Source organism: Lissotriton vulgaris, chromosome 5 (assembly GCF_964263255.1).
Source record: "Lissotriton vulgaris chromosome 5, aLisVul1.2, whole genome shotgun sequence".
In the NCBI taxonomy this organism is placed as follows: domain Eukaryota; kingdom Metazoa; phylum Chordata; class Amphibia; order Caudata; family Salamandridae; genus Lissotriton; species Lissotriton vulgaris.
Window position 1 is genome coordinate 131,782,816 of NC_141693.1, and position 14,180 is coordinate 131,796,995.

Genomic DNA, 14,180 nt, shown 5'->3' on the forward strand with positions numbered 1-14,180 from the left:
CCGTACCCAAGGGGGTAGAGTAATCGTATGCACGTGTATGTATTATGTGGATGTTTGGAAGGTATGAATGAGATACGATTGAGGCTGGTATGTGTGTCTAAATTTTAATACTTCACTGTTTGTTGTCTAAAAATAGTTGTTATGTTCTTCAAAAAAAGTTTAAAAGTATATGACTAAAACAAATATACGTTTTCATAAAAATAAACAATAAAAAGCTATTTAATAGCATATCTTAGCTCTGACGGATGGTCTTTGCTCTGGTAGTTACTTTACCCATTTAAAGATACGTTCAGTATTGGCATCCCTCTTTGTTTATTTCTGATTTTGGCTCAGCCATACTGACTATGAGCCGACCCCAGTTGTTCTTAGACTGTAACAAACAGACATACACACAATCACCGGTGTTAACATAGAGACAGACAAGTTAGCACATGGCTGTAGCAACAGAAAAACCCTACAGACTCTAAAGCCTACCACTGAGATTGGTGTAACAGTTTCACAATAATGTTTTTTGTTATACAAATTCATAGAACTTACTATACTTTCATGTCTTTTGGTGTGTAATCTAACATTATACCTGGCTCATCTAGGATATTACAAAAGTAGCAAATTTACAACAATATTCTCGCAGTCCGATTAAGCCTTTTAATCCAGCTAAAAACTTCAGGATGGTTGTTCAGGCCCATATTACTATTACTATCATAATGATCATCCACCGACTTGTGTTTTGAAAACCTGGGTAATCCAAGGACGAGCCCATAGCAGGTGCTACTCAATTAGACATCAATACCGTCCTGGAGCAATGTAAAAGAAGACTATGACAAAAGTCATACAGGAACAACAAGCTGTCAGTTTACAGAAAGATTGATAGCAGCGATTATTACTGCAGAACGTTTGTCAGAAAATATAAGGTTAACTGAATAGAATTGTTTTGAAATTCTTAATCGAATGTTGAGACTAGAGAAGAACAGAAATGAAGCTAATTAAATGTCTTATTGTCAAGACAAAATAAGAGATCAGAATGAAAACCAAATGAATGAACACAAACTTGTGCCCTCGTGAATATTTATTTATTTATTTATTTTGAAAGTTTTATATAGCGCGGACAAGATCTTCGCAGATATCAGAGCGCTTTACATAGAGGGGTACATGATGGAGCATAGTCATACAGATAAATCAATAGATCAAACAGTACAAATAGGTGGCTGCAAAGCCAATCATGTGAGCAATAAGACAACTCATACAAATAAGCGATGGGGTCAAACATGTAGTACAAATCAGTGCAGAGTATAAACAGAGTTCGAGATAATAGTTCAAGTGTATTTAGCCATGAGGATAGCTTTTACTTCTTTTTTAAAGAGTGTAGTGGAAGAGCTAAGCCTGGTTTCGGGAGGGAGTGAGTTCCAGATCCTAGGCGCCATTCCTGAGAAGGAGCGCTTATGTGTTTTTTCCTTCCGGAATCTTCTGCTAGTCCTGTTTTAGCAGGTATCTCCATATGTTCTCTGGCATCCATTACTCAACTACTGCCATTGGTAGTCTGATGCTTGCAGCTGCCTCGTATCTGGTTATTCTAAGGCTGCACATATAACCCACAATCTGGAGGGACAGCTCTGGAAAACTACGGTTTACGATCATGTGTCTGTCTTAAAAAAACTTCGGCATAAGTCCTGCAACGTATTTGAGGAAAACACTGAAGGTATAGAGAGGCACTATAGGCTCGAGAAATCATCTTTTCATCTGAACACAGTTGTGCGTACAAATGGTTAAAGTGATACCTCAGTACATTTTAGGGTTTGCAGGCTTAACCTTTAACAAACTTTCAGTGGGTGCCACTCACTTTCTCTTTGTCTCATCTTCCCTGACCCCAGAAGCTTTTTGAAGACACCTAAAACAGGCAAAAATCACTATATAAAATGAGCAACACAATAGTTAAAAATCTTTCTCTTTAAACATTTTTGTATTGACTTGCAGAATTGTATGATTTAGCCGATGTTATGGCTTCATGTGCTTCTATACTATCAAATGTACATAATTTTGTATTGAAATATAATTTGTGCGTGTTCTTGTACAGTACTTATGAAAACAATTGGCAGGTAAATGTTCTCTCTATAGAAAACAGCAAAACTGAGCGGGGCGTTTCCTATCTGAATTCCAGGTGTTGTTTACCTGTTTGGTGCTACATAGCCCCAGTTGAGCAGGTAAACTGCATCATTCAAATGAACACCAACATTTCGAATAGGGATGCAGACAATATTTTGTTGCGTCTTTTGTCATTGTTATTTTGTGGCTATTGTCTTCATAAGAACATCCGTCATGGTTTCGTCAAGTCTTTACTTTAAGGATAACTCCTATCGGGAGGATTCTTATATTATTATAGTCATCAGTCCATATAAAGTCCATATAAAACTGAGACTAGTGCTACTAGCTGACGCATTAACAGTAGCCGTAGTAATGGCAGTAACAGTATTTATTTAACACACGTTTACCACTGGAGCAGCCTTTGTTTATTGTGAGCTGGGTCGAATATGCATTCCTATACGACACTGAGATTTAGCGCACATTGGGTTCAAGTTAAGGGAGACACATTGTGTCAACTGTGTTGAGAAGGGTTGTTTGGTAGCAGCTGGCTTGGAGTTGCTGTCTAAGAGTTAAACTCAACAACTTAATGAAGAATTAGCTAGGTTGGCTCGCAATATCCTTTCCAGTATGGCAGAGAGAATGTTATTCCTTATAATACATAGTCACACCATCACCCTTCCCACAAACATCTTAAATTCTTGGTGTGTTGCTCCCTCATATGAAAGAGGTGGTATGGCTGCAGACGTGAAGTTTAAAAGTGGATTTTGCAGTGCAAAATTCAAAACTTCAAAAAGCAGGAAGTAACATGTTGGAAAAACATATTAGAATTAGTTTCATGTAAATCAGATTTAAAATGGGCTGACGCTCAGAATGAGCAGCAACAAGCAGAGATTCTTTATTTCCAGTAGTAAACTATTTACAAAAAATAAACTTGATGTTATAAATCTCTCCTTTCTGCTGACCACTGTTCATTTTAGGAAAATTGATTATAATAGTACAAAGCCAGTTCTACTTTTCCTTTAAACTACTGCTACAATGATGCTTTCACATTGGCTGCTTGCTCTGGCAGCAGGCACTGTGACATTACAACTATATTGAAATTACGTTATTACAGTTGATCAGCTGCACCATTTTCTTGTTACAGATGTATTTTCCTAATAGATAAATCACAACTTTACTGTAATAAGGAAATTAAAGATAGAATTTTATACTGAGATTGCATCTTCCCATATATTATAAGACCATATTACACGTTAATCAGTATGTACTTTATATAACATGTTGACTTTGAGTCAGTTAGCATGAAAAGCTGTTTTCTTTGAAGTGCTGTTAACAATGGGCACTGATTGGAATTTGAAAAATGTTCAGGGTTTGTGTGTCTTACGAGAATAAATTGATGATAAACAACAGACAACGGAGAGGGCCAGTTATTTGTTATTTAGGCGATTCTTAGGTAGCAGCGTTCGAACCCTATAATAATGGATTCCACACTTGCCATATAATTTGGACCATAAATGACATAACTTGCAGATTTCACATAAAAATGTGTTTCTACCTCAAATGTATGAAAATAATATCAACATTTATTGTGCCACATAATTTGCCTTTTTCATGCAAAATTTGTGTAGCATTGCCACATAACTTTGACCTCCATGCTGTAAAATCCTAGTGTCCTGACAATGGTAAAACTCTGATTTGTGGCGTGGGGCTGTCCTGCCATTACGATGATGAAGTCTATATTTCACTGGAAATTGTGAAATACTTTCCATATTTCACGGTTCCCTGTGAAATATGGATTTTTTTATACCACTGCATTTTGTACAATAATAGCACCAAAACATGTAACACACACAGACACACGTAGATGTGGAGGATGTAATATGCTATTTATTGCCATTGCTGAGTGTGGGGAGGGACCAATGTTCACAGGCGGCAAAGAGGCAAAGTCGAGTGGACTTGTGAGCCTCCCCTCCCTTAACAATGGCAATGAACAGCACAAAGCCCTCCTGACTTCTGCAAATAGGGTTTATTCTATGGCATTTTTCTGTCTTCTGGATTTGAAAAAACAGTCTGTAACCAAAACAAGGAGTCAATGGGAGCTAAATTTGAGCAATAAGCCAAAATCGCTTTGAAGAGTCCTTGAGATTATTGGAAGAGTTGTTTTCTTGTATAAAGTATTTGTAAAATGAAATCTAAGAGGACATATGCAGTACTTTTCCAATGTACTTTTTGCTTTACACTGGTAATAAAATGGAATGCAACTTTTGCTCTGTAGTATAAATGTGTGGTTGTTGGTGCAATTGCTGTAAATAACATACTCTATTGAACCACAATTCAATCTAAAGTTTACTGTCATGGTATATATATCTACATATATATCGCCACACTCCGCTTATACTTTTCCTTTGGATGGAAAAAACAGACGACGAACCCAATCTTGGTGCCATTCAGGTGTTTATTTTCAGTGAGCCACCTTTGCTGCCATGACGCATTTCGGTCAAACTCGGCCTTGATCCCATGACAATTGCCACTGTGTAGTTATGGTTTACAAGTCCTTTCCATTGAAAAGGTTTTTATTAATTTTCTTATGACTACTGACCTTGTGGACTGGTATGTATGAAACTTGCCAATCTAATAAGTCAATCAGCTACATTTCGGCATGCCAAGTTTCGTGAAGATCCGTCCACAGGAAAAAAAGTTAAAATAGGAGGTGAAAAGTGATTCATTTCCTATTTTAGCTCCCATAGGAAATTTTGCTGAAAGATAGAAAAAACACTAAATGGATTAAGATCAAACTGAGTAGAATTTTACTCAGAAAGTGTGCTTTTCTTTATTTGGTGTAACCCATTCAGTAGTTTTGGGATATCTGCACTTAAAAAATAAGTGTAGGGCAGGATTTAAAGGGTTAACGGTTTTGTATATCTTGTCAGCTAAAAATCAATTTTTTAATGTGTTTATAAGGTTAGCTCTGTTTGACAAATATGCCTGAAATTTGACAGACAGTACATTCAGATGACTATTGATATTTGCGAGAGGGTGTAGTTTAAAAAGGAAGGCGGCAAAGAAAGTGTTCATTTGCTAATAGGTTTTCACCATATGATGAATCTGCGCAAAATTTGGAAGGATTCATTTGAAATTGGAATGTCAAATTTTGTGCCAATCCATAAGAGGGAGCATAGTTAAACGGTCAATACAATTTTCATTTACTTATCACTGTGGAACTGTTTGATCAATCTGTGTCAAGTGTGGCAAACAGTTACCAAGTGATACCCAGTGATGATATATTCGGTTTCAAGAAGATCCAGCGGGGGCTCAGCTAAAAGAGAGAGTCAAACATATTTTTTATTTTTTTTATTTTACGGAGTTTTGTATATAATTTACTAATAACGTTGGCATCGTTTATGAATCTACAGGAACTTTGGCAGGAATCCTATCCTGTTTAAACTTCTAGTATTTCTACGTTTGTGCAGATCCACCAGGAGAATACGGAGTTAAAAATGCGTGGCAAAGAGGTTCACTTGCTAATAATAACTCTGGCACTGTTTGATGAATTTGCACAAAATTCGCTCGAAGTTTGGATGGATTGTTTTTTGATTTGTATGTCAAGTTTTGTGCCAGTCCATCAAGGAAGGGGGCAAAGTTAAAAGTGGGAATGGGGAGATAAAATTTCTGTTCCTTATAAAATTGGCAAAGTTTGGTGAATTTGCATCAAAAGTGGAAAGCCGTAAGCAAGTTACATCAGGAGCAGGAATTTCTGTTTAAAGGGGGGGGGGGGGGGGGGCGTCAAAACATTTTTTGTTTGTTAATAACTTTGGCACCGTCTGAAGGATCTGCATTAAATCTGCCAGAGACTTTGTATGTTTAGTCTACTATTAGTTTTCTCAATTTCAAGGAGGGGGTAAAAGCAGTGTTCATATGCCAAATCATTTGACACTGTTTAATAAATCCACACAAAGTTTGGCAGCTGTTTAATGGGTCTAGCTATCTATTGACTGTCAAGTTTTAAGCAAATTCGTTGTGTGTTGTGGAGGGGCAAATATAGGGGAGGGGCAATAGCATTTCATTCACTAATAACTTTGGTGCTTTTGGATTAATCTGCATAAAATGTTGTGGCTAGCAAATTAAGCTTAGTGCAAGGCCAGCAAAGCCCTGTAACAGAGACCTCTCTGTACACAGAAGGCGGCATTGGTTCCCATTGCATAACCGAAGGATCCACACAGTACAGAATAGGCACATGGCAAGCCGTGGCCAGGACGGGTTTGGCACAGGGACTGGCCCAGCTGCGCACAGCCAAAGGCCATACGCACCGTGGGTTGGATGGCCTTGGCAGGTTACGAACAGGCCATGGCAGCAAGCCCCACCATTCGCAGCTAAAGGGCTTGTGTAGGTGGGGTTTAAAATACATTAAATCATTAAAAAATGTAATTCACTGAAAAAAGTTAAAAAGTGAGTTAAGATTTTGTCTCAAGCTTGTTACACTTCTGAAATCTAACAATTATGGTTAGCAACGCACAGAACATTTGCTATAACTTGCTTCAACCACAAGGCTCCAAATACCAATTTGGCAAAGGTACAGAAACAAAGGAGCTATCAAGAGTACAACAATGCACCATGACAGGTGAGTGAGTTATGGCGTGTTCTGTGTGCGCTAACGAATTTTAGAGGTTTGACAAATTTGAACTAGAACCATAACTTACATTTGATCTGTATATATATATATATATATATATATATATATATATATATATATATATATATACATTAAAAAAAAGAAGAAGAGACCTCTGGGTAGTTCTCAGTTTAGGTGGAAAGCAGCTCCTGTTAGAGCACTCTCAACAACAGCGACACTCTAGATCTGCTCGCCTCAAATGTCTGCTTTTCTATCAAAGTTTTTAAGCATAGGATTAGCACAGTGCTATCCATGCCGAGATAGAAATGGACAACGTCTTTTGTCATTCCTACAGCAAAGTTTTTAAGCATAGGACTAGCTCAGTGCTGTCCTTGCCAAGCTGTACAATGACAAAAGCCATTTATCACTCCAGGCACAGTATTACAGCATTGATTCGGTAAAATACCAACTCAAGCCAACCTGAAATGAATAAAAGCAACCCCTGACACAGTGTTTCGCTCTAATTAGAGCTCTTCAGAGAGGTATAACTTTGTCCAGACACAAGGGAGCACCCAGTATAAGTCCAAACAAAACCTTTTCAGGCATAGAATGACGCATAAATTATGCAAAAAAAAAAGAAGAAGAGAACTCTGGGTAGTTCTCAGTTTAGGTGGAAAGCAGCTCCTGTTAAAGCACTCTCAACACCAGCGACACTCTAGATCTGCTCGCCTCAAATGTCTGCTTTTCTATCAAAGTTTTTAAGCATAGGATTAGCACAGTGCTATCCATGCCGAGATAGAAATGGACAAAGTCTTTTGCCATTTACACAGCAAATACATATATATATATATATATGTGTGCATGTATATACATATATGTATTTATATATATATATATATATATACACACACACATATATATTTATAGTACACACATTTATATATAGTACATCTATATATATATATATATATATATATATATATATATATATATATATATATATATATATATATATATATATATATATGTGTGTGTGTGTGTATAGAGAGAGAGAGAATAATTAGAAATAGAAATATACACTGATTAAGCACAATTATTTTATGACTCATATTGAATGAAGGGAAAATTAATTAGCGGTAGCTGAAGTTTATACAAATCAGTATGGCAATTAGTTGGGGTACATAAATCTTGGAGCACCAGACTAACTAGTAAGAAATAGGAGATGTCTTGTTATTCCCCAAACGCATACACAAAGTGCCTTTATAGCATTTTTTGTGGGTGTCACACACTAGTCTGTAATTTCATTACCAGTGAAATTACAATTTCTCGTAATGAGGTAGTGCGGATTTCTAGAAAATATCTGACACCCATATGGGAAAGCCAAGGGGCAGCAGCTTTGATTGATGACCAAGTTCTGCCTATTTATGAAATGCAGTGCATAAACCCAATAGAAGCCCATCTGGTGGAGTTCCAGCTAGAGGACTCTTACATTATCTAAGGAATTCATTCCATCTCTGGCACTCACCTGTGGGCTGCTGGTTCCATAACCGAGGGTGGGGGTTGAAGGGACGGACACGGAGTGAGGGCCCATGGGAGAATTGATGACTGAGAAGGGGGGGCCCATACCATTCAGGCCCCCGATGGGTGAATGGAGCTGGTTGGGCGAACTCAATGTCGGGCTGAGGCCAGGCCCACCAAGGGAGGGATGCAGAACAGGTGCGGTCATGCCAGGCCGCCCGCTTGGGGAATTCAGCGATGGCGGGCTGACTTGCGTGCAATAATCTGCAAGAAATGAAAGAAACAGATCAGAACATTACTTGACAACTTGTGATACAAAACCACTTTACATTCTTGACGCAAATGCATATGTATCATATCTCAGGTGCTCAGAGTCAAAGAACTGCTCATGCTACAGTGTTGTGTCCAATCCTGTTCTTGTTCCTGATAAACATGTCAGAGTGAGAACTTGTGGCATGAGGCTGGCCCGTTTTGGCATTGCTTCAAAGTTGGCTCCAGCGGCAGGATTCTCCCAATAATATAAATGATACCTTGTTCTATTAGTAAAAAGAGTGCACTTTTTGCCAATTCTTAGTGCTTATGTTACAGTTCCCACAATAAAATAATGTAATACTATTCTTTTATCAACAGAATATGAAAGGCTGAGTTGAACAAACATGCTGATGGGCCAAACCAGTAGAGAGGGCAAGAGAAACTAAGGTGGGAAGTGATGGGCCACAAACCAATTCACCCAGCCTTTCGCAACCAGTGATGGTCCCACACCTCTCAGCAGGTAGGAATACTTCTTCAACATGAAGACGTCGGTTTTACAGGGATCCAACATTGATAATCAAGACTTATTTGTTACTAAATAAAAAGGGGTCTCAGAAAGATTACTTTTGGCATAGCAGAAATGGACATGAAAGGTGAACTCGAGCCGAAGGTGAGCTGCTTGGTACCCCAGACAGGGGAGGAAAGTGATAGAAACGCTGGGCAGCATCCTGTGGGTTTCTCTGCCAGGCTCAAGGCCCACACTGCTGGAATCTCACAACAGCCATGGGCCGCAGCCTTGAAGTTGTCTCTTTATTGGGTGGAGTGTTACAGGAAACAGGTATCTTGAGAGTGAACTGGGGGGATCCCAGAAGGAAGACAGCTGATGGCTGGACACACTTCAACCCAAGAACCTGTTCTTCTCGAAGCCATGGACTTGAGGGCGCATCCATCAGAGGATGCTGCGTGCAGAGAAAGGGTACAGAAGTGGGCTTATGCGGTGTCTTGGCCACACATCCTTGATACAGGAAACTGGACCAAAAGTGAGAGTCCTCCGCACAGGCGCTGCTTTCCACTTTCCAGAAGGGATTTTGCACACAAAAAAATAGCCAAAAATAATACGCTAATTGAAGGAATCCATCTCCAATAGATGCTGTTTAAATTCGGATTTATTGTGACAAGGCAAGTCACCTACAACTGAACCCCAAAGGTGGCAGCAACAACTGATTCCAAGCTCCCCAACCCAAGAATACAACACTAATAAGGTATGCTGGTTTGGAATCTTTTCTCTTGGTTGTTTTTTTCCTCCAGTCAGACTGCTTCAGCCACACCATAAACACCCCTTTTCAGACAAGAAAGGATTCTTTTGCATCAGAATAATGGTGCCCGGTACTTCCTCGCCAGCATAGACGAAAGGGGCACATCAACAGACAAAGGAATGAGAGTGAGTGTGTGTGAGTGTGTGTGTGAGTGTGAGAGTGTGAGTGTAAGTGTGTGTGTGTTCCGGTCAAACCATAGCCATATAAACACTAAGCTACACTATGAGTTAGTAAGTGTCGGCAACCCATTGCCCCTTCTACAGAAAAACCTACCATTCCTCAAGAATATATATTTTTAGTTCAACATTTTAAGCGCATACAATACCATAACACATTACACTTTTTAGATGTTATTGATAATTCAGTAGCTTGGATCCCCTGCTGTAGCTACGTGTGTATCCTGCAAGTCCCAAAGCTCCAGAGGGCTTGATCAGCTTTTCAATTTCAGAAAGGCTGCCAATAAAATTAGAACTATTACCATACTTCAAGGTCACACAGTTAACCTATATTCTGTGCAATATCCACAGTCCGTGTTACTCAACAGGCCTCTCTCTTTTGTTTTTAGGTTAGCACACCTTCAGCTTTTCCTAGCTTTTTGTCGATGCTTGCTCTTGCATGGTACCAACCACTGCTTACTAGCATGCTGCAGCCTCAAGCTTTCAATAATTGCTCTTAACCACTGTTCTTTAATGAATGTGCATGATTCAATTTGGGGTCAAAGGTCATATTATGTACATTACTGTACTGCCACTGGGTTAGGGTGCGTGATGTCACTTCCAGAATTCCTCATTTAGCTGGTTAACATAGTGGCTGTGAGCCAAAGTGTAGCCAGGGCACTGGAGCTCGGGTGGAGCTAACTGAATCAAGCAGGGTGAGGTGAGAGGTCCTCCTAGTACTTATCCATTCACCAGTATGTTATGTTATGTTACGTTACGTGGGTATTTATATAGCGCACGTACACCAACAGGTGTCTTTTGGTGCTGGGGCGTCTGAGTGAGGAAGAGTTAAGCAGAGTAAGAACTAATTGTAGGCCAAGGTGAACAACCAGGTCTTAAGTTGTTTCCTGAACCCTAGGTAATCAACCTGAAGCCTGAGGGAAGTAGGAAGTGCGTTCCAGAGCTTTGGACCCAGAAAAGAGAACCAGGTTCCACCAATGCGGTTACGTCTGATTCTGGGCACCGTCAGAAAGTTCTGATGCATAGATCTCAGAGTACACTTGGGTAAGTGCTTACTGATTAGCGAGACATTGAATCTAGGGCCAGTTTCTTGAGTAGCTTTAAAAAGAATACAGCCAGTTGTAAACATAGCTCGCTGCTCCACTGGGAGCCAGTGGAGATCTTTAAGCAAGGGGGTGATGTGGCAGCGTCTGTCCTTAAGGTAGATGATTCTGGCTGCTTGATTCTGGATCATCTGAAGACGATGTCTCTGGTATTGTGGGAGGCCTAAGTAAAGGGCATTACCGTAGTCAATTTTAGATGGAATAAGGGCTGTTGCAATTTGGGTAATGGCTTTTTTTCTTAAGAAGCGACTGATCTTACGCAATTTGCGGAGTTGGACAAAGCAAGCAGATGTAACTGAGCCAATTTGGGCACTCATAGAGAGATCTGAGTCAATATGAAGGCCCAGACTCTTTATCACTGGTTTAGGAGTAGGTGCCACATTTAATTCAGGGGGCCAGTAGGAGGGAGTCCAATGGGCTAGTTTACTATTGGGAACAATTATCTCAGTCTTTTCAGAGTTTACCTTTAATCGGTTGTTGTTCATCCAGGTTTTTACATACATCATAGAACTCCTGACGAAGTCTTTAGATTCAGTGGAGTTCTCCAGGGCAAAGATTAGCTGCATGTCATCAGCATAATTGAAGATCTTTACCCCGATCTGCCGAAGACTAGAAATCAAGGGGCGTATATATATGTTAAAAAGAATCGGCAAGAGGGAAAAGCCCTGTGGGACACCACAGCTCAATGCTACAGTTTTTGATTTAAAAGGCGAGAGCTGTTTGCGGTCCTCTAAAAAGGATCTGAACCAGTCAAGTGCTGAACCCCCAAGACCTGCTGCGGCAATGCGGTCCAACAATATTTTGTGGTTTACGGTATCAAATGCTGCAGACAGGTCAAGGAGGATCAAAGCCTGAGTGCAATCAATGTCAGCCTGTCCGTTAAGGTCATCCATAACAGATAGAATCACAGATTCAGTGGAGTGCGCTGGACGAAAGCCTGCCTGATGGGTGTCCAAGAACTTGGTGGCTTCCAGGAAGGAACTAAGACAGGTAGCTACATGAGTCTCCAGCAATTTAGCAGCAGCGGCTGGCATCTACAGGAAGAAGGGTGGGGGGGGAGAGGCGTGCACAAAATAAATAAAAACTTTCCAGGTGAATGTGACGTCCCCCGCTCAGAAACTAGAAGCTGGAGCTTGGAACTCCAATAATCAATCAGGGCGCTTCTCTTATGCTGTGAGAGCAGCGCCTTGATTGGATGGATCAGCCTCACTCGGCGCTCAATGGCACCCTTGAGGCCTGCACTGACTCAAACTCAGCTTTATTACAACAGCTGGGTTAGAGATGTTTAAAGCATGCATGTGGGGCTGGCCGTCTCAAGATGACCAGCTAAAAAGACATGCACTCTTTAAATATAAGTGCACAGAGAGCCCACCCTTCTCCCAGCCGCTGTCACTCAGCAGCAACCCCGCCCCCCAACCAGATGCTTGGTTCGGGACGGGGATGAAAAATAAAACGATAATAAATTACCATTTTATTTTTCATGGGGTTTTGGGGGGATTTTATGTGGGGCGACGCTCCTCTGCTCCAACGGAGGAGCCACTCCTGCTATTCACAGAGAGGCCTTGCCGTGGGTGAGAACCGCATAGCCCATGGTGGCAAAGGTGAATAAAAACACTGGATTTGCCTTCAAGGTCCTTGCTTTATGAGGTGGATATGTATTAATCTTCTTGTGGTGTCCAACTCTGATCCACATTTTCAGACAACCACATGATAAAAAAATGATAAACAACAAACCTACACAGAACTTATTTCCAGAGTCAGTGGTTATCCTGATAACCTGACATAGATGTGACCCTCGCGGACCAATGTTGGACACCTCTGAGCTAGGGATTTTAGAGAAATGCACTGAGCTTGTTTATTTTAACGACAAAACAGACACGTGGAGAGAGGTTTAGCCTGGGTTTCCTGAAATCCATAGGGTGGAACTGATTCTACTGCTCTTGGTAGCTCAGACCTTGACCAGGAAGTACTATTGATCAAAAAGCCTGAACCTACTAGGTGCTCAAAGATTAACCCAGCCGAGCTCCTTAACCCGACAATACAAGGTGGAGCACTGCACTGGGGGTGATGGCGAGCCAAGAGGTCGATTAAAAAGTCAAAACACGGCTCCGACCCCTACAAGAGACGCGGAGGCCTCACCTGAGAGATTTTGATTCCCGCTCTTTTCTTCTCGTGTTTCCGTAAAGCATGGGCACCCGGGGAGGGAGGTGGGCGGATTGGCAGGAGGGATGGAATTGTTCGTGACATTGCAAAGCTTTTTATTTGAGAATGCGTGTATTGCTGTAACAATAAAACAAATGTAAACCTGAAAAAGTATTTTTTTTAAAACACCGTCCAGTCTCTTCCAGTTTTTGTACAGAGGTTTAGAGGAGTGGCAGGGGCTTCGAAGCAACAAAGCAGCTGTGATGGAGCTAAGCTAAGACGAAAGCGCCAAATGAAGACAGCCTTGTCAGAGCTCTGCATCGGACAGCTTATCCTTTCAACTGGTCCACGCGTCATCTGTATATTTTACCTACAGCCCTAAATGCTGAGATTGACATCTCTTCAAAAGGACGGGTTCAGACCTGGCTGGCAAAATAGAAAACTCAAAGCAGAAGACGTTTTTGGCATATTTTCCCGGGTTCATTTCAGGATACGTTTTTAGCCTCACGCCTCTAAGCACTATTACTCACTAAATGTAAACATGCTTCTTCTCAAGTAAAAAAGAACGTCCCACATCGGAGTCAATTCATCCTCGAAAGTAATCCGAAGACTCCTCGCCGAGGCCTTAGGCACACGAGCCGTGTGCTCCTGGACGTCCCACCGGGGCTGATGCGCCCCCCCCCCCCCTTTCAAGGACGCTTCAAATGAAGCACATACTGGGAGTCACACATGGTTTTTAAGCAATACTGTCCAAGCTTACACTGTCTTTTTTGGGGGGGGAGCGGCATCAGACGCTCTACCCTGCAGCGTCTGAGGTGATTGGTACGTCCTGGGGTAGCAGGGGGTGGGGTTCATAGGTGACGTGTTGGCTGTGGGAGACCCTCTTTAGGGTAGGGAGCCATCACAGCTTGTTGTTTTCCCCTATAGGTGCTGTTTTGGGTTTGTGTTAGGGCTTAGGGCTAGTTGCAATATAGGTACTGTTTTG

General features: G+C 41.0%; 1 protein-coding gene across 3 annotated transcripts in view; it reads right to left on the reverse strand.

The window, feature by feature from the left end:
• RXRA (retinoid X receptor alpha) overlaps positions 1-14,180 on the reverse strand; it is a 474,620-nt gene that overhangs the window by 120,602 nt on the left and 339,838 nt on the right. For all 3 annotated transcript variants that reach the window (XM_086921055.1, XM_086921053.1, XM_086921054.1), the window contains one exon: positions 8,214-8,470. In XM_086921055.1, the coding sequence (XP_086777181.1) occupies positions 8,214-8,470 (257 nt within the window). The remainder of the gene's footprint in view (positions 1-8,213; positions 8,471-14,180) is intronic.